Raw genomic sequence first — 18340 nt, 5'->3', positions numbered from 1 at the left:
AAAAGGAAGTTGTTCCTGTCCCGAAACATTGAGGGCCCCACTAAAAAAAAGGAAACAGTTCGTCGTGATTTAGTTGCTATTCTTGTAAATTGTAGAAGTGTAGTAAATAAAGTCGATGAATTTGCAGGATTAATCGCGTCCGTCAAGGCTGATATTGTGTTTGGGACTGAATCTTGGCTGAATCCCTCTATCAGCGATAGTGAAGTATTTCCGAAGGAATTTATTGCTTATCGGAAGGATAGGCCCCGCCTCAGTGGAGGGGTCTTTTTGCTAATTCATTCTTCACTAACGTCATCTGTATTCGATCTTGGTCACGACGCCGTCGAGTCAATCTTGTGCAGTCACTTTAACTGATCATTCTTCATGTGTTGTTGGGGCGTTTTACCGACCACCAAACTCGGATGTTGGCACATTGCAGCTACTGTACGATATTGTCTCCGAGGCCTCTGGCTAAACTATTTTGCTAGCGGGAGATTTTAACTTGCCAGACCTAGACTGGCAAGACGGCACTTGTGTAAACAAGGTTAATAGCCGCGTCAACCTTGAAATGAAAAGTATAGCAGACACTTTCGGATTGTTACAGTACGTGAAAGATCCAATTCGGGATAATCATATTTTAGACCTCTTTTTTTGTAGCTCACCAAATCTCGTTAGTTCGGTAGACGTCATTCCGGGTATTAGTGATCATCTCGCGGTCGTTGCAAGCCTAAACACTAAAACTAATCGGTCGAAGTCGTGTGCATCAAGAAGAGTCTTTTTCTTTGAGAAAGGTGATTACAGTAGTATTTCCAGTGAACTTCTTGACCACTTACCTGTTTTTGAGTGCCTGTCTGAGGATTATGATATACACGCATTATGGTCGGTTTTTAAAAAGAACTTACTTAAACTTACGAATAAGTATATCCCAAGCATAGATTCGGCAATGCTTAAAAAACGAAAAAAACAATGGGTGACTTCACGTGTCCTTGGAATAATTAAAAAAAACGTAGGCGAGCGTTTGTTAGATTTAAAAAAAAAAGTAACAACCACTTAGAGAAACTTGCTGAGGTAACTCGGGAATACAAGTTGAATATAAAAAGTGACAAGGAAAATTATTTTTGTAGACTAAATGATAGGATGAAAACGAATTCTAAAATGTTTTGGCAATACTTAAAGGGATGCGGCACCAATTTTGCTGGAATAAACGAAATTACCTATAATCAGCAGGTAATTGTAGATGATGCAGAAAAAGCTTCGTGTCTAAATAATTACTTTAAATCTGTTTTCTTACCCAAATACGACTGTAATTGTTTTTCACCCGTGAGCACTGTCCCAATAATGCAGCCTGTGGAACTAAGCGTGAGTGGTATCGAAGTGCTACTAAAGAGTATCGACGAAACTAAGGCTAATGGCCCAGATGGCATATCTCCTCGTGTGCTTAAGCGCTGTGCTCATCCGATTTCACTCTATTTTTATTTAATTTATGCGAAGCCGCTATCTGTGGGTCTCTTGCCAAACGACTGGAAGATCGCTCACATAGTCCCTATTCACAAAGGTGGTTCTAGGAAAGATGTCGAAAACTACAGGCCTATTTCATTAACCTCCATCTCATGCAAGGTCATAGAACATATTTTATACACTGAAATAATAAATCATATGGCAAAAAACAATCTATTATCTAAACAACAGCACGGTTTCCGTAAAGGCTTATTTTGCACCACGCAACTTGTCGAATTTTATCATGACTTGTCATCTGATGTTGATGAGGGAGGCCAAACAGATTGTATATTCCTAGATTTTCGCAAGGCTTTCGATACTGTTTCGCATTCACTTCTGCTAAATAAACTTAAGATGTTAAATATAGACTTAACGGTATTAAGATGGATTGAAAATTATTTGCTAGAGCGTTGTCAGTGTGTATTAGTGAATGGTAAAAGTTCGACATACGTTAATGTTACATCGGGAGTCCCACAGGACTCTGTCTTAGGGCCGCTTTTGTTCCTAATATATATCAATTATATTTCCTTGGGTATTTCATCTTGTGTTCGGTTGTTTGCCGATGATTACGTGTTGTACAGCAAAATTAGTAACAAAGATGATGCCACCCAGTTACAAATAGATTTAGAATGCATTACTACGTGGTTCTCTACTTGGAAGATGACTTTAAATCCCAAAAAGTGTGTACATTTATATTTTGCTAAAAAGAAGCAGAAAATTGAAACCCAATCTTATATAAATAACAATATAGTAAACAAGGACTCCAAGTATAAATACTTAGGTGTCACGTTATCAACTGACTGTTCGTGGAATTCACATGTGGATGACGTGATTGTAAAGGCTGGCAGGGCGCTGAACTTTATTCAACGAAGCCTGAAATGTTCACTCCCTAACTTAAAGGAAACCGCGTATTTGACATGTGTTAGGCCAATTTTGGAATATGCTTGCGCCGTCTGGGACCCGGAACAAAAAACATTAGTAGAGAAACTTGAAAAAATACAAAATAGAGCTGCTAGGTTTGTTCTGGGACGGTACGGGCGGAGAGACAGCTGTACTCAAATGAAGACTGAACTGAATTGGGAACATCTCTCAGTTCGCCGTAAAAAATTGTGTTTAAAGTTTATGTTTTTGTTATGTAAAAATAATACTGGAATTAACAGTGAAACTTACTTAAAAGAACCATATTATATTTCTAAACGGAACGATCACGCTTTCAAAATTAGAGAGTTCCGCGCCAGGACGAGCATGTACGCCAACTCTTTTTTTGTTAAAACGATACGGGAGTGGAATGGGCTGTCGGAGCTGCAAGTGTGCAGTGAAAGTGAAGATGTGTTTTTTTCAGCATTGTAACCCCCCTGCTGTAACGCCCTCGGGCACTGCGGGGTAATCTCTGAATAAAGGATAAAGAATAAAGTAACAACAAACGCCCTAAAGACGTAGAGCTCTGCGACGTAGTGTTTTTGGCTCTGCTTGACTGGCCTCATTGAACTGTTATGTCGGCTGCGCTCTGACTTACAACGAAAATGAATTTAAAAGTTTATGTCGTGCAAAAGCTCTTTCGTACACGAAATGCTGACAAGGCATGTCTTATAGTCTTCTTTATCGTTTGATAACATTCTTCACTGATTGATTTAATGTGTTTTTAATTCTTGAATAGTTAAAACGTTAGCTACTGGCTCGTGAGCCTCTAACGAAATAGCTTTGGCAGCCCTGCAGCGTGGAACAAAGCTAGTATCAAAGAACAAAATTTGCCCAACTTGGCACTCTTGCTCGGGCAGATGAGCTAGCTGGGCTCCGCTTCTGGGCGAACTGGGCACTGCTAGCAACACTGGCACGTTTGCTGGCAGATGTATCAGCGAGAGCCCGCGCTGAGCGCTGAACGTGCGTGGGCGAGGAGCAGAAAGGAGGAATTTAAGGAGGAGGAACATCAGTGGCACGAACCACTTTTCTGGCCACACACTTGAGTGACGCCATCTAGTGGTTCAGCTAATGGCTTCTTCAAGATGGCCGCCGTGGGACCGCCGCCTTAAAGGAGCTGTGAAACAATTTTAACGTCGAAAGAATTGGCATCTTCTGCTTTTGATATTGTTCACCTGGTCAAAAATGACAGAAAACACACCTCCTTTCATAGAAACGTTGCGATTCCGCCGCGTAATAGCGAGGAAAAACTTAGAACATTCCCCAACCTGCAGCCGCGAGCGGCTGCCATGAGAAACACGCGGCATTACGTCAATGGGGAATCTTGTAGAAAGATAGCAAGTTGTGCGAATACCTGCTCGATAAAAGGTAACTTTTCTATAAATCTTGTCGTTCCAACATATATATAAATGCTTCAAAAATCTGGTGTCATCGACAAAACTGTTATTATACGGAGTTTTAGTGGCGCCATCTCTCCTAGGTCTACAAAACCGTCAGCTCTATCTGCCACCGCGAACAGCCGCCAAAAGCCAAAGGGAGAGGAGGGACAGTGCCGGACGGGTATGGCCGGACCCGGAAGAGACTTTCCTCCTTTCACCATATTGTTCGCGCGGTCGCGAGCGGATGAGTTCTCGCTGCTCGCTGATGGCTCTAAAGAGTGAACTTTACCGGAACCCCGCGCCTACCCTATCAACGTCACTGCGTACGTGACCCGGAAGGCGATGTACCAGTTGAGAGGCAGCAAAAACCTGGATCTTTTTCATTTTTTTAAAAATAAAGACTAGGGTATCCAGGCAAAATTTCTTTTCTGTAGTTCATTTCAGAAGTGTCAGGTATCAACTTCCACAATTATTTAAGCAAAGCCCTGAAATTGTTGCACAGCTCCTTTAAAGACAAGCTCTATAAAGCGCCCCCTATAGTTAGATCTCTTGCCCAATACAATCTAACAGTCATTTTTTATTCAATCTGAGTTAAGAATAAAGGCAGAGAAGCACTGGCGACAGCGTCAACCGGCACTCAGTTCCATTCTCGAATAGTTCGCGGAACAAATGACTGGTGGCGCGCATTATTCGCAGCAGCAAACTCCCTAATTGACAAATGATGTGATCTTCTTGTTACCCGTGGTTCTAAAAAAAAAAAAAACGAAATGTTTTTGTTCTTATTAATTGTTAGGTTTCATTGACAGTTAGTTATAAGAATGCAAGTATATTCTTCCGACATCTAGCGTCGAGGCACTCAAGGTTGACATTCTGCGGGAGCTGCCTGGGTGAGGCAGACACTCTGTAAGAGGTATAAATAAACCGAGCAGCCTTTTTTTATAATTTCCACAAGTTATTTTCATTTCTTTTTGAGTGTGAGGATTCCAAGCTACTGCTGCATATTTTAGGATCTTATAAGCAAGCAACTATGTTAATGGACTGGAGCGCCCCAGGGACCGTCTTAGAAAGTCGAGCTTCTGACACGAGCGTTGTGATATATAGTTAATGTGGTTGTTCCATCGGAGAACAGATGAGATCATGATTCCCATGTATTTGAAAAATTCAACTTTTGCAATGGCACACCGTCTATGGAATAGGGTAATTGTTGAATGTTTTTTTCCCGCGTGATACTCATAAATACAGATTGTTTCGCATTAAGAATCGGTCATCATTTTTTACACCATGAATTTATTTTTGCCAGAGAGAGGTCAATAAGAGATGTCCGTTATGGCTAGAGATTTCGCTGTAAATAACGCAATCATCGGCCTAAGGATTAATCTGATTTAAAATGTCATGTAAAATGTCGTTAATAAATATGTCCCCTAAATTGTACACTTTAGACTGATGTACACTTTAGACAGCTTACGTGTAGGAGGCGAAAGCATTATAGTCCCGAGGGAGAAATATTTTCTTTTTGGTAATGTTTTTAGGTAATGTTTCTACACGTATTACAGTTTAAAATGACGTATAGGACGGCCTGGAGGACGACTTCCTAGAGATCGACGCCAAGTACGGCGCCTAGGACGACCTCTCGTACAACGTCTAGGGTAACTTCTTGCACGACCTCTATGACGACCTTTAAGAAGGACGCCTAGATGATGACGTATAGGACGACCTCTAGGATGACGTGAAGAATGACGTCTATGACGACCTCTAGGACCTCTACGACGACGTCAAGAACGAGGTCTAGGAAGACTTCTAGGACGACCTTAACGACGACGTCTAGGACGGCGCTTAGAGGACGACGTGTGGGAGGACGTAGAGAACGACGCCTAGAGGAGGACACTTAAGGAGGCTGTGGCGTATTTGCGTGGGCTGCTACGTTTGCCAGCGGAAGCCGCCGTAGATGTAGACGCTGCTGCTGATGTCGAGGCTGTAGATGTAGCCGCGGTAGCGTCACAGTTCATCGCACGAAGCACACAACGAGCACAGATGGTGTCCGAAGTGCACCTTTTGCACACGGCGCTCCGGCACTGACATCACGCTGATGAAGAATGATGACGCGTGATAACATCACGCTGACGACGCATGATGATGTATTTGTATGGCCATCTTTCGGGCACAACAACGCCACCGACGCCCCTTCTATTTCACGTATTGAAAAACGTGTGGTCGTCCTAGAGGTCTAGGACCTCTAGGACGACCACAAGGACAACGCCAATCTAATGGGACAAGTAGAATCGCCCACTGATCGGCGCGAGCCGCTCAACCGTATTTGTATTGGTTTATACGACGCTTTTTTGCTCAATGGGACAAGTAATCCTTTTGCCTTAATAATAAAAAAAAACATGGTCTGAGAACAGAAATCTGCGGCACTCCAGGGTCAACTGAACCGGGTCCGAGTTGCTAGAAACAGCGTTTCAGCTGAGACCAGAGGAAAGAAAGCACTGCCAAAGCCGGTACACCAGTTGAGCGGGACTCAAGCAGCGTCTCAAGACGCTCGCGCGCCCCAGCCTTTGCAGTGTTTTCATTCGCCCAATCACACCTGAGACGCTGTTCTAGCAAGCCGGCAAAGGACCGCGAATTTATTCACCGATAGCGACAGCCGGGCGGCGAGAGGTCAGGTACTCACTATTCCAATTTATTGCATATAATGTTTAAGGATTGACTTCAGTGTCGTTAATAACTTCGAGTGAGAAACCTAGTCGAAAGCCTCCCAGAAGTCCAAGGAGATCACATCTACCTGTCCGTGTCAATTTGAAACTTCCGAAAAATAATGAACTGTTTCTACCTACTGAGTGGAAGTGGACAGGGCTCTGGGGGGGGGGGGGGGGGGGGGTCTGGGGGGGGGGAAGGGGGGCGAAAAACGAGTTGCCGATGACTAAGGAAGTTATTAGATTTTAAATATAAAGAAATATACGAATATATGACATGCTCCAGTATTTTCCTTTGGCACACAACGAATTTCGTCAGTAGTCTGTTACAAGGTGGCTATATTCAGCCTTAAAAACATGAATAATTTTGGCGTACTTCCACTCTGTTGGTGTTTTGCAACTTGCCATGTATTTACAAAAAATTACAGTGAAATACTTGGCACACCACTCAACGTAACGGTGAAGAAAAGCATTTGGGATGTTTTCTGTTCCTGTAGACTTTTTAATGTCAAGGTCAAGAAGCAGGGCACAGATATACCTTCTTCAAAGATTGTTGAGTCGTCCAATGGCGGGGTGTTCTCCGTTACGTCAAAGCTTGGAAACATGTTATCATCCGTTACCAAAGCCGATCTCAAAAAAGTGATTGAAACAGCTAGCCATCTTTACAGTGTCACTTATCTTTTTCCCGGCAACTTTAAGGCCAGTGGCAGTTTGTTTACGCGGAGAAAGATGTCTCCAGAATTAGGCTGGTGTGTTACGTCTATTTAGCTTGCGCTAGATAGATGTAGCCTTGTTCTGAAGTATTAAGTGCTCTCTTTCGACGACTATGTTCCCCGAATTCGTTTGCTAGAATAAAGACATTTCCTGTGGGGCAAAAACTTTTAGATATAAAATATTTTCGTAGTCCTGACCGCCCCTTTTGGAACGCAAGGGTTTCGATGCTTGGGTTGGATAAGATTTACTAGCGACCCCTTTGTTTACGGGGGGCCGCTCACCGGAACATCTAGTGAGGGCCTGCCAAAAACTAGCTTGGCTGGTCCCGCCAAGTGCCCAGCCAAGTATAGCCGAGTTCTTCATCTGTTGGATCGGTTGGGGCCGTTGGGTCGGCGTGCGTCGGTCCCAAGATATTGGCTCGTACCTGAGGCGTCTGGAGTTTGTCCGGGCCAGTTCGTGTCCTCCACAACCACCAGAAAGACTCATACCACTGCTCCAGTTTGTGTTTGGTGGTCTCTACGCGCTTTATGTGTCCCTTGTTGTCGTCCTCAATCCCCATCGTCCAAAAACTCAATGCCTCCGTCAGCCCGTCTGCATGGGCTGAGGGCCTCACACGCCAGTACCAGGTGTTCGGTTGTCTCGTCTGCTGCTCCGCAGACGACGCAGGTGGATGGCGATCTGGTGTCAAAGCGTGACCTCACTACTTTTTTTTCAAAGTTTCCCTGCGGGCCTCGAAAAGAAGGTCGCTGTCTTGAGAATAGTCGTGTAGCTGCTACCGCTTGATGGTTAACTTCGCTGACGCGCACATCGCCATTGACGGATGGCTTGCAGCCGACTCCGCCCCGCTGCTAGCCCCCACCTGATGTACGTGTTTCCTCAAGTCCGTCACGCCGTCCCGAAGCGGTCGTCGATCAAGCAGGTTTGACGGTAGCTCGTACTTCCCCGCGAGCTTGGCTACTCGCCTGGTAAGGCGCGTGTTCGTACTCTTGTACACGTGGCGCTTTAAAAGTTTCCTGGCTCAACGCTCCACCCGGAGGTTGCAAAGTCACCTTTCGTAGGCCAGTTTGGCCACCGCCTTCCTTGTTTCAAATGCAGACCACCCGAGGTCTCCCTGTGCACCCTCGTTCGGCATTCCTCTGTATGCCCCGAGAGCCCTCCGCCCCGCTTTCCGCTGACGTACTTCAAGATACTTCCGAGTCTGGGCTAACGCGCACACCACCCGATTCACGAACATCAGACCGGACGATGAGAGCTGCCTCAGAGCGTTCGAAAGCCCACATGGACATTGCCGCCAGCACTCCCTTACCCCTCAGGCCTTTTGACTGGACGGCGGATTGTGTTCTGAAGGATGCTGTGCATTTCCACTTTAGTAGCTGCTTGTTCTACCAAGTCCGAGTCTTCCGAAGTCTTTTCTTCCGCGTTTTTATTCCGGCTCAGCCCTCCCTCTCCTGTACAAGTTGTTGTTTCATCCTGTCCTTCCAGGTGCACATCCCCTTGGAGCAGCTTAGCTATCGTCTGAGTCACCAAGTTGAGGCACTGCCTACCTTTGGTGGTTTCCTTGGTGTGTGGACTCTTTAGACTGCTGCATTTTTGTTGATTGCCTTCCTATGAGCTTCATCTCCCTCCAAATATTTTCCGTGCTGCTCTCCCGCTTCGTTCCCATGTTCTGAAGTGTCCGCCGACTCACTGCCCTTCTTATCATATGGACCATTTTTGATTTTGTTATTTGTTTCAAAGAGTCATTGAGCGGAATGTTAACAGAACCGCCTCAGGAAAAGAATACATTTGCGTTTCATCACTTGCATCTGATAATTCCACTGCCCTAAAGTACCCCCTCCCACACACACACACAAACACACAAGCACACCTCCCAGTAACATATAATTTCGCTACTACACTAGAAACAAAACACCGTCGCAGAAAAGGTATTCGCTGTGGCGGTATTTGCACAGAGAGACGCGCAAAGAGAGGCCATTTTAGTACTTCCACCTATGTAAATATATCATCACCTGTACAGCAGCAAGGCTGCAGGTACAAGTTTCTCGCCCAAGGACGCAATTCGTTTGTGCAAGCTCGCGGAACAGGAGCGATTGATAAGGCTATGCGCTCGGGCTTCTAGTCTTCGCTGCGGTCTATCTTGAGGCTAGACTTTATTGACCGAATATGCTGCAAAATGCGCAAAATATTGCGCTACCAAGGCGATCGTCACGCTGATGTTACATAACCCGTTATGAATACGGCCTTTTCTGGTTAGTTCGGTGCCGTGGCTGGAAGGTGGTGGTGTGTATTTGGCCCATTTTTACCTTGGATTAGTGGCTGTTGCACCGCGATTAAAGGCCGGATGATGTCCATCGGTTGTTTTCCGCGCATTCACTCCATGGAGGCTACTCTTTAAAGTGAAAAGTAAGGAATTCGTTATATGGATGTTTCGTGAGCGTTAAGTTAGTCTGTTCCAGGGATATCTGGTGTTTCCGGTATGGACTAGAAATTTATCTAGTACAGTGCGACTGTTAGTGCGGGCTTTTTAACGTACGCTGTACAGTGCTAAGGGATGAACACACACGGTTGATGCTCGTCCAGATTGAAATCGTCAGGGGCAAAGGTCGAACCCAGAATCCCTTCGTTCTACAGCGCAAGTTTTCATTTCATCCGTTCCAAGCTGCAGTGTACTAACGCACTGTGCCACCGAACACCCCTCTGATCAAACAGAGTAGAGAAATAATGAGATAAGGGTGAACTTATTACATCACGGACACAATGAAACATGCCGCCTATTTCTAATCGGGGGATCCAAGGGATCCCCCGATCAACATCAGATCAAATTTATTTATAAAACACTCGCTTTGATCACAAGACAGAATTATCAAATGCATGGTAACATGCACACTTGTGCCTATCTTTAATCCTCTCCTCAAGATACTGGTATAAGAATAAAATATACTCTTTTATTCTTATATTACCTGATTGGAACATACCTGCCAAGTACTTTCGAATGTAATTCAATTGCTTTTACAAAGTATCTGGACTCCCAAAGATAGATCGTACGAAAATTAACTTGAATACTATTCTAAAAACATTTTCAAAAGGGTATTTAGTATCTTAATTCCCTTTTTGAGTATTCTGCGCAATACTGGTAGCGTGTAATGCGACGATAGTGGCAGAATTATGCCAGATATTCTTTTTAGCATGGAACGACCCCTTTCATTGTTTGAATTGCTGCGTATCTTTTAAAGCGGCGCAATATGGATATTTGTGCGCTGGAACAATGCATAAGCACAATTTCAAGGAACATATTTGAAAATACCCCATGTGCAGACTTGTACCGTACGCATTACAAGTAATCAAATTACTTGTAATCGATTACTTTTTGGAGTAAATTTGTAATCAGTTGATTACTTTTATTAGGCAGTAATCACAAGAGTAATCTGATTACTTTTTGAAGTAATAAAAATTACTCCTAACCGTTACTATTTGTCCTCGGGACCCCCCCCCCCCCCCCCCACCCCCCCCCGGCCACACGCCTTTTTTCTATGAAATGGCAAAATGAAATTTGCTTTTTCTTTTCGAAGGGAAAAAAGAAAGATTTTTGCGGAGCTGTAGAAAACGAGGTCAATCTCTTTCTATGTACAGTTTCTGTGGAGTGTCCGTTTTTCTTTTTTTCGAGCTGGGACTGGGGGAGTGGTAAGCTCCAGGGAAGCCACAGTGACAAAGGCCATTCAGGGCGAAGTTTGAGGAAGCAGAATGTAGCTTTGTGAGTCCTCCGTTCAAACTAGCCCCCTCACGCACACACACACAGAAAAACAAATCCTCCTTAGGGTACTTACTCGCAGCCCGTAGGAGAACTAGAACCGAAGAATGCCTAAAGCGGATGCAAAATATAACAAAGGCAGTTGAAATAATTCCCCATTTCCCCTACGTGGTCTTTGTGACAACCAATGTTTCGAGTTTAGAAGTGGTCGGGGCGATGCCTTCCGCTAATGGATACTACACATGATCCGTTTCAAATCCTGGAGCTGCTGCTCTTTTGTATAACATGCGAGCTCATCCACATGTGAATTGAGCGACGCAAACTTTGAGCGACAACCCTTGCTCAAGCTTAACAAGATCTAGAACCCCCTCCGCTCCCCCCCCCCCCTCCCCCCCACACACACACACATACTGGCGAACGCCCCAATAATTAAACGTCTTCAAACGAAGTCTATGCCTGTGTCCGCATTGTGAAGGTGCAACGACCACGAAGGGGGAGCCAGTTTTTCTTCTTCAATACTTGTGGAAATGTGAAATATAGGTTGGAAGTAGTTCATTGTTATGAGCGCTAAAGATGTGTCTTCACACAATAAAGTAATCCGAAAAGTAATGATTACTTCTTTAAGTAATGTCCAATTACTTTTTCCGTCGAGTAATCAAGTAATCTAATCGAATACTTTTTAGCCAAGAGTAATAGTAATTGTAATCGATTGCTTTTTTTTAGTAACGTGTACAAGACTGCCCATGTGTCAGTTATACTCCTTTTCGGAAGTTCGCTTTTGTATCAATTGTAGCGTAATTCATTCACTTGCCGGTTAACACTTCATGCGCAAAAAAAGGAATGCCAAGAATGTTTTGTATGCAAATTAACAAAACGAACAACAAGAAATTCGAAAACATCTTAAAATGCGAGAAAAGCTACCGAAACAAATATGTAGAAAACTATGATCACTGCTGACACATCGGGAGCCCTTTTTACGATTCTAAAAATAAACATATATTACTAAGTAGAAACATTTGAAATACTATAATATGGGACTGCCTTTAGTGCAACATTACTCACAACTTCAGAAACCAAGGCTTACCATGTTCTCGCTTCGTTCTTTGGTGCTTTTATTGGCTGGCATATCATTGACTGCGAAACGATGATAAGATGGGCACGCCTCGCACTGCCTTTCTCAGGCTGCCAGTGATCATAGAATGTTTCGGTATCTATAACACTACACTTTTCATTGTGTTGCTTGGCAGACCTACACACTAATGACTCATTCACACTGGAAGCGGATCCGCGTTCGCAAAGCAGTTTCGGATCCGCTTCCAGTGTGTGTCGGAACAGGGTTCGCGAGCGACCCCGTTCAGACACACCAAGAGGCGGTTGGCGGTTGGCGGTTGGCGAGAGGCGATTGGCGGTTTCTCGGCGATCACGCGTGATCTTTTGAGAGTTACGTTTGGCAACCCTGTTTTTCAAGTCAAAATCCACTTCAATCCACAATCCGAAGTCAAACATTTGCTATTTCGGCACTCAGGAGATTTTTCTTCGATATGTTCGCACGCATCACGAGTTCAGGCAGCGTAAAAAGAGACAGGGACCCGCGAAACTTGCCTGCGATTGCCTCGACTTCGCCCACAAGCAAAGCCCAGTTAGCCGCGCCTTGCTGACTCGCAAGAGGATGCCCCCGACCTTTTCTTCGAAGTGGACCCTTCCCGCATGAATATGCTGACCTTGTTTTCGGGATAGAGGGCCAGTTTTCCCCCCTCGTTGTTCGCTCTTATCATTTTCGAAGTTGTGAGCGGTTGGTTGGACCGTGGTGTGGTGGAATGTGTTCGGTGCTAGCCGGTCGTGGCTTCGTTGGTGGCGGACTTCCCTCTCGCCACTGGCACGTTGATCGAGTTTACTGTTTGTTTGGCATTAAGCTCAAATGAACACCGTATGAATCGCCTCTGCGTCGTCTGGTACGTATACTTTATTTCTTGAGTATGCTCCCTTTATTTCTTTCGGTAGCAGTAAACGTTACAAATCGAGCTAGCGCAGGTACCCTGCTCATCCCGTGGTAGTGCGCTGGCTACGGAATTAGGCTCAGGGCGTCTCTATCGGCTTTCATGGTGGTCATGCACGGTGCCGAAAGCTTTCAGTAGTTCACGCGACTGTCTTGTGGGTACAAACGCTGACATTTCGGTCGATCAGGGGCGGGTTCCGACGTTCTACGAGCAGAGACTAACAAGGCAGCGAGCTTCGGGCTGTGGCACCCGGAATAATAAACAAACTCTTACCCGAACCGAATCACCGGTGCGAACCCCGTTAAGATTACGAGTCAATTTTTTTCGCGGCGGATTCAAGTGACGGACGCGAATATCACGTTTCTCCGATCGTTGCTCCGTTGATCTGTCTGCTGTAACGCTAGGACTACAGCGCCTTGGACGCCTCACCAGCGGCAGGTGACATCTTATTTCGAAAAGCACTGACGTCACATCAACGTCGCGTTGCGATTGGTTGCCGTTTCGCGCATCGCGAAAGTGGTTTGGGGCAAATCGGTCCCGAAGCGGTTGTCAAAAACGCCCTCCAACCGCTCGATAATGCAGCCGCTTTGCGGTTGAGAAAGCGCGGATCCGCTTCGCGTTTGCGGATCCATATCCAGTGTGAACGCGCCATAAGAAAGCGTTTAACTTCTGCTCACAAACTCAGAGCACTTGGGAATGATTAACACGTGCGGAGGGTGCAGGGCGAACGACGAGGCTGATAGTATGGCCTAGAAACCCAGTCTGGGGTGTGGCTCGGGGTAAATTGTTGTGTCCAATGTCACATATGTCTTCACACAGCCTGGTCATTCGCCGAACTTCCACCGGAAAATTCAGCGGTTAGCCCTCCAAACTGCTTTGCAAAAAAAAAAAAAATAAATAAACGCTCCAGATAAAAAAAAAAAGTAGCTGCTTTGGAGCGTGTCGCATCAATGAGTGTCTGCTGCAATCAATTACTTCAATTATGCCATTCATAAATCGATTCCCAGTTGGATCGATAAAGCGTTCTTAATTCGTTACAGGATTTCATAGTGAAAAACAGCGCGACTGGGATCAGGACAAAGCAGAGAGATACACTAAACAAGCTTGTCCAGTTAGGTCAAGCGCTGTCTTGCTATGTCGGAGTTGGTAAAAATTAATATATAAGTATAGGGGCACTATATATAGTGATACTTATATATATACTTATAGATTACATCTAAGTATATATATCTAAGTATAAGCATATATAACTATAAGTTGAAGTTCCTATATTACTATAAGTACGAGTACATATACAACTATAAGTACATATATAAGTAAAATTCAGACATGTACAAATTACTCAAAAAAAGTAGTTAAGTTAAGTTACTGAGTATCGACGCCAAAAGTAGTTGGAGTAGAGTAGAAATTACGCAACGGTAATAGTAATTGAGTAAACTACTAACTACTGTAAAAAAGTAGCGAATTACTTTGAAGTTACCTTCGAAGTTACTTTTTATGTTTTTGTGGCAGCAAAATGAACAGAAGTTTTGATCTGTTAAAACCCCTGCAAGCCGGAAATAAATGCAGTCATTTTATGACTTCCAAGATAGTTTATTCGCTCGCCGAAGCAATTGTCTTTCAAAGTTATTATCGGAGAGTTTTCCTCTTCTCCTTCTAATGACGTCCTCGGTCAAGCTAAAAAGACGTTCCACCGTGGCGCTGGATGCAAAGACAGCGTTCAATTTCAGAAGCAGGCTGTGCAGGGTCGGGTAAGCGAGTGTCGGCATCTCTTGGTTTCCGTAACGAAACATGTGAAGCTTGCCTCGGCTAGAGGGTCTTTTATAACAAGCTCTCTTCTTTTCTTCTCCTTTCTTCGGCAAGTTGAGATTGTTATGACTGGCCCCTCTTTAATCTCACGACGTTCGGAGATTTCGCCAAGCGAGTGCACCTGACCGTCAAAGGTTGAAGTCTCGCGCCACGACGATGAGATCCTCCGGACGACTGCGCGTCTCGCTACAGTGTTATAGCTGCGCCACTAAAAAAAAGATTTCTTTTCGCCGTTGACGTTAGGTCAAACAAAAGGATCTCCCAAGGGTGACTAAAAATCCTCGCCGGCGACTACGGTATCCTGACCCGCCTGACAAGTAAAACGTTTTCAACAAAGAGGAGGTCTCCCTGGCGTGGAAGGTCGGAAGGACGCGAAGGATTACGTGAACAAGCATCGGCGCTCGTACAGTTGCAGCTGGAAGCGGGAACGTGCTCCCATGAACGGATTATCCTTGTCTGCGTTTGTGCGCGGGGGAGTCCGGCTTTGCAAGGGAGTATGCGCTGACGACGAGGCGACCATGGGAACAGGCGCCCAGCTGCGAGGTCATTGCAGTGGCGCCTACCGTGGATCCTACCACTTGAGTCAGAACTCACTAAAGGCACACAACATGAAAACAACAACAACCCTCGGAGTGTCCCCGTCTTTCACGGTTGCAGCTGGAGGCGCGACGCTTGCGTGCATTACCGGATTAGGTCAACACCCGACCAAGGCTTGTTAAGCATCTCTGCCTACGTTCGCGCGCCGGTGTTAAGTTTTGGCTGCTCGTCGCCACCTTGGCCCAAGGACGCCTGTGATGCAGTTTCTAGGGCTGCCGAGTGTAAGTGCGTGGGAACAGAATGTGAGGGGGACCCTTGTTTGTGAATACCACTTAACCCTTTGTGAGACAGTGGGACACATATGTCCCACCTGTGAGAAGTGGTTCAGTCGAGTCTCTTCGGGATCGTGGGACACTGGCGTCCCATTTTTTCCTCTAGCGCCACCTATGAATGTCAAATGAAACTTTTCCTTAGTTCTCTTTTCTTTCACGAGAGGGCCGAAGGTTGAAAACATGTGCTTGCTTTGGCCATCGGTTTTCGAAGCACGGATCCGCAGGGGCTCATTTTTCAGAAGACACTACTTGGTCCCAAAATGTCAAGTAAGTTGCCCTGTACGTTCTACGTCTTCCTAAGCATGTAAGGAGTAGGTGAGGGTAGTATTAGCCCGTTTTAGATGGCACATGGGTTTATATTGTTCATGATGTACAAGCAGGTGTGAATTGGTTAGGCTTAGCAACACAGCCAATGTTCTTAGGGGGTTCGTCATTCTTGCAGTTGCGATTTTTTGTTTTCAATAGCTGCCATAGCTTTTATTTAATGTCAGAAAATATATTAGTGCTTTCCCTTTCCAGGAAAAAGAAAACTCACTGACGAGGAGGCTTTAGAACTGTTCTTTAGCCTTCCGGACGACTCGGCGAGTGACGCGTCCGGCGACTCGGATGACGATTTTCAAATGCCCTCAACATCAGCTTTGGCTCCAGCAGAGTCATCAGAGAGCGATGATACGAACGAACAAGCACCGAAGAGGCCAAAAAAGACGTACAAGCGAAAAAGACGTAGCAAGAAGACGCCTGTCCAGCCTGAAGCAGATGCTAGTCAGAACGGCGAAGTGAATGGGATACCATCACCGTCCATGGACTGGATAGCTGGAAAACCTCAAGACATTCCTGAAAAGGTCACTGAAAAACCTCCAACATGCTCTCCTAACCTAAGCGCAGATAGCAGTGCATTTGACGCGTTTACTCTTTATTTTGATGAAGAAGTCTGGACAATCATTGTCACAGAGACAAACCGGTACGCTGATCAGGTAGGAAAAGCGAACTGGGAGCCACTCTCAGTGAGTGAGCTCAAAGCCTACATAGGCATGCTCATTCTTATGAGTATTCATCCCTTGCCCCAAGTCTACCTGTACTGGAGCTCAGATCAGCTCTTCAATGTGAAGGAAATCTCTCGAGTGATGACCTTCAAGCGGTATCAACAAATCACAAGCTGTTTACACCTGAATGACAACACGCAGCAACCAGAGCGGACCTCGCCAGGATATGACAGGTGCTATAAAGTGCGACCTCTTATCGAAGCCCTCAACAAGAATTTCCGAAAAGAATACAGCCCGTCCTCTCATGTCGCGGTTGATGAGTCGATGATTCTTTTCAAGGGTCGATCGGCAATGAAACAATACATGCCGATGAAACCGAAAATCAAGCGGGGGTACAAAGTCTGGAGCCTCGCCGACAGTGAGACTGGTTATCTCTGCCGATTCGAAGTATATCAAGGACGCAACGGAGAAAGGCCCACTGATCAGACTCTTGGGGAACACGTCGTCCTTTCGCTGACGGAGGATATAGTGGAGGAAGGATCCCAAGTTTTTTTTGACAATTTTTTTTCTTCAACCAAACTGCTCCTGCAAATTCGAGAACGAGGAGTGTTTGCCTGTGGCACATTCAGGACCAACAAACGAGACCTGCCCCCAGAAGTCAAAATTGACAACAAGCTTTCTCGTGGAGAGTACCTCTACCGATCAAAAGGGCCAGTGTCGGCTTACCAATGGCGAGACACAAAAAATGTTCACATGATGTCGAATTTTCATGACCCTGAAGAGCAAGCTTCGATGGAAAGGAAGCTTCCCTGCGGAAAAAAAGTTCAAGTTACATGCCCGATGTCCGTCAAGGACTACAACCGCTGGATGGGGGGCGTAGACTGTTTCGACCAAAAGCGCAATGCCTATCCGGTTGATCGACGGTCCAAGAAGTGGTGGCATCGTATTTTTTACTTTCTTGTCGATGCAGCAATCGTCAATGCCTTTGTGCAACACAAGGCATATCACAGTGACGACGATGTGGCTTTGCTTCACTTCAAGGTGCTTCTCGGGCGACAACTGATCAAGAGACATACTTTTCGCACTGCTAGAAAGTCGCAAGTGCATTTCCAGAGAAAACAGGGACGCCGCCGTGGGTCTCTGATTACTGGAGTGCCGAGCGAAATTCGTCTTGAAGGAAGAGACCACTTTCCCCAAGAGAATGCAAAGAGGAGAAGGTGTCGGTGGTGCTCTACGAAGAGCAAGGAAGCCCGCACAAGATATGTGTGCAGCAGCTGCGACGTTCCTTTGTGTGTTGGGTGCTTCTCCTCCTTTCACTTGCCCAAGTGAACGCAAATAGAGGGCACTCGTTATTTTTTGTCAATGTCCCTCATGGGCAATGGGACATAGGCTGTCCCACTTTTGTTTGTGGTGCTCAGAGGGTAGTGGGACATATGTTGTCCCACCAACTGTGCCTCCAAATTTTGTTGCACAACTATGTAAATTAGTTTAAACATTCTCTTTCTTGTTTAATAAAGCATTTTTGATATAAAAATAAGTGAACTAATAAAAGTCTGCTCGCGCCTTATAAAGGGTTAAAGTGCCAGCGTCTCATTCATTTCTGCACTCAAACTTTTCTGATGAAAAAAATATGATTATATTCCGAAAGTAATTAGTAATTTGAGTAGAAGTTACCTGAGAAACGTAGTTAAATTAAACTACTAATTACCCAAATAAATTTATAATTTAAAGTTACCAAGTTACTCGGAAAAGTA

At 45.2% G+C, this 18340-nt stretch overlaps 2 protein-coding genes across 9 annotated transcripts in view; one reads left to right on the top strand and one right to left on the bottom strand.

The window, feature by feature from the left end:
* Positions 1–18340, bottom strand: part of LOC8043509 (inactive dipeptidyl peptidase 10) — a 546782-nt gene that overhangs the window by 65012 nt on the left and 463430 nt on the right. The window lies entirely within an intron of this gene.
* Positions 15611–18052, top strand: LOC120849943 (piggyBac transposable element-derived protein 4-like). Of its 2 annotated transcripts, none has more exons than XM_040222271.1 (2): positions 15611–15882; positions 16123–18052. In XM_040222271.1, exon 2 carries the CDS (start codon positions 16224–16226, stop codon positions 17913–17915), a length of 1692 nt encoding a protein of 563 aa, XP_040078205.1. In that variant the 5' UTR covers positions 15611–15882; positions 16123–16223; the 3' UTR covers positions 17916–18052. The 2 variants fall into 2 exon arrangements, with proteins under 2 accessions (XP_040078205.1, XP_040078201.1); XM_040222267.1 differs by having other exon boundaries at positions 15821–15870.

This window comes from Ixodes scapularis, unplaced genomic scaffold (genome assembly GCF_016920785.2).
Source record: "Ixodes scapularis isolate PalLabHiFi unplaced genomic scaffold, ASM1692078v2 PGA_scaffold3__209_contigs__length_174095766, whole genome shotgun sequence".
Classification (NCBI taxonomy): Eukaryota; Metazoa; Arthropoda; class Arachnida; order Ixodida; family Ixodidae; genus Ixodes; species Ixodes scapularis.
Note: the sequence above shows the minus strand (reverse complement) of the source record. Positions and strands in the feature narration are given on the sequence as shown.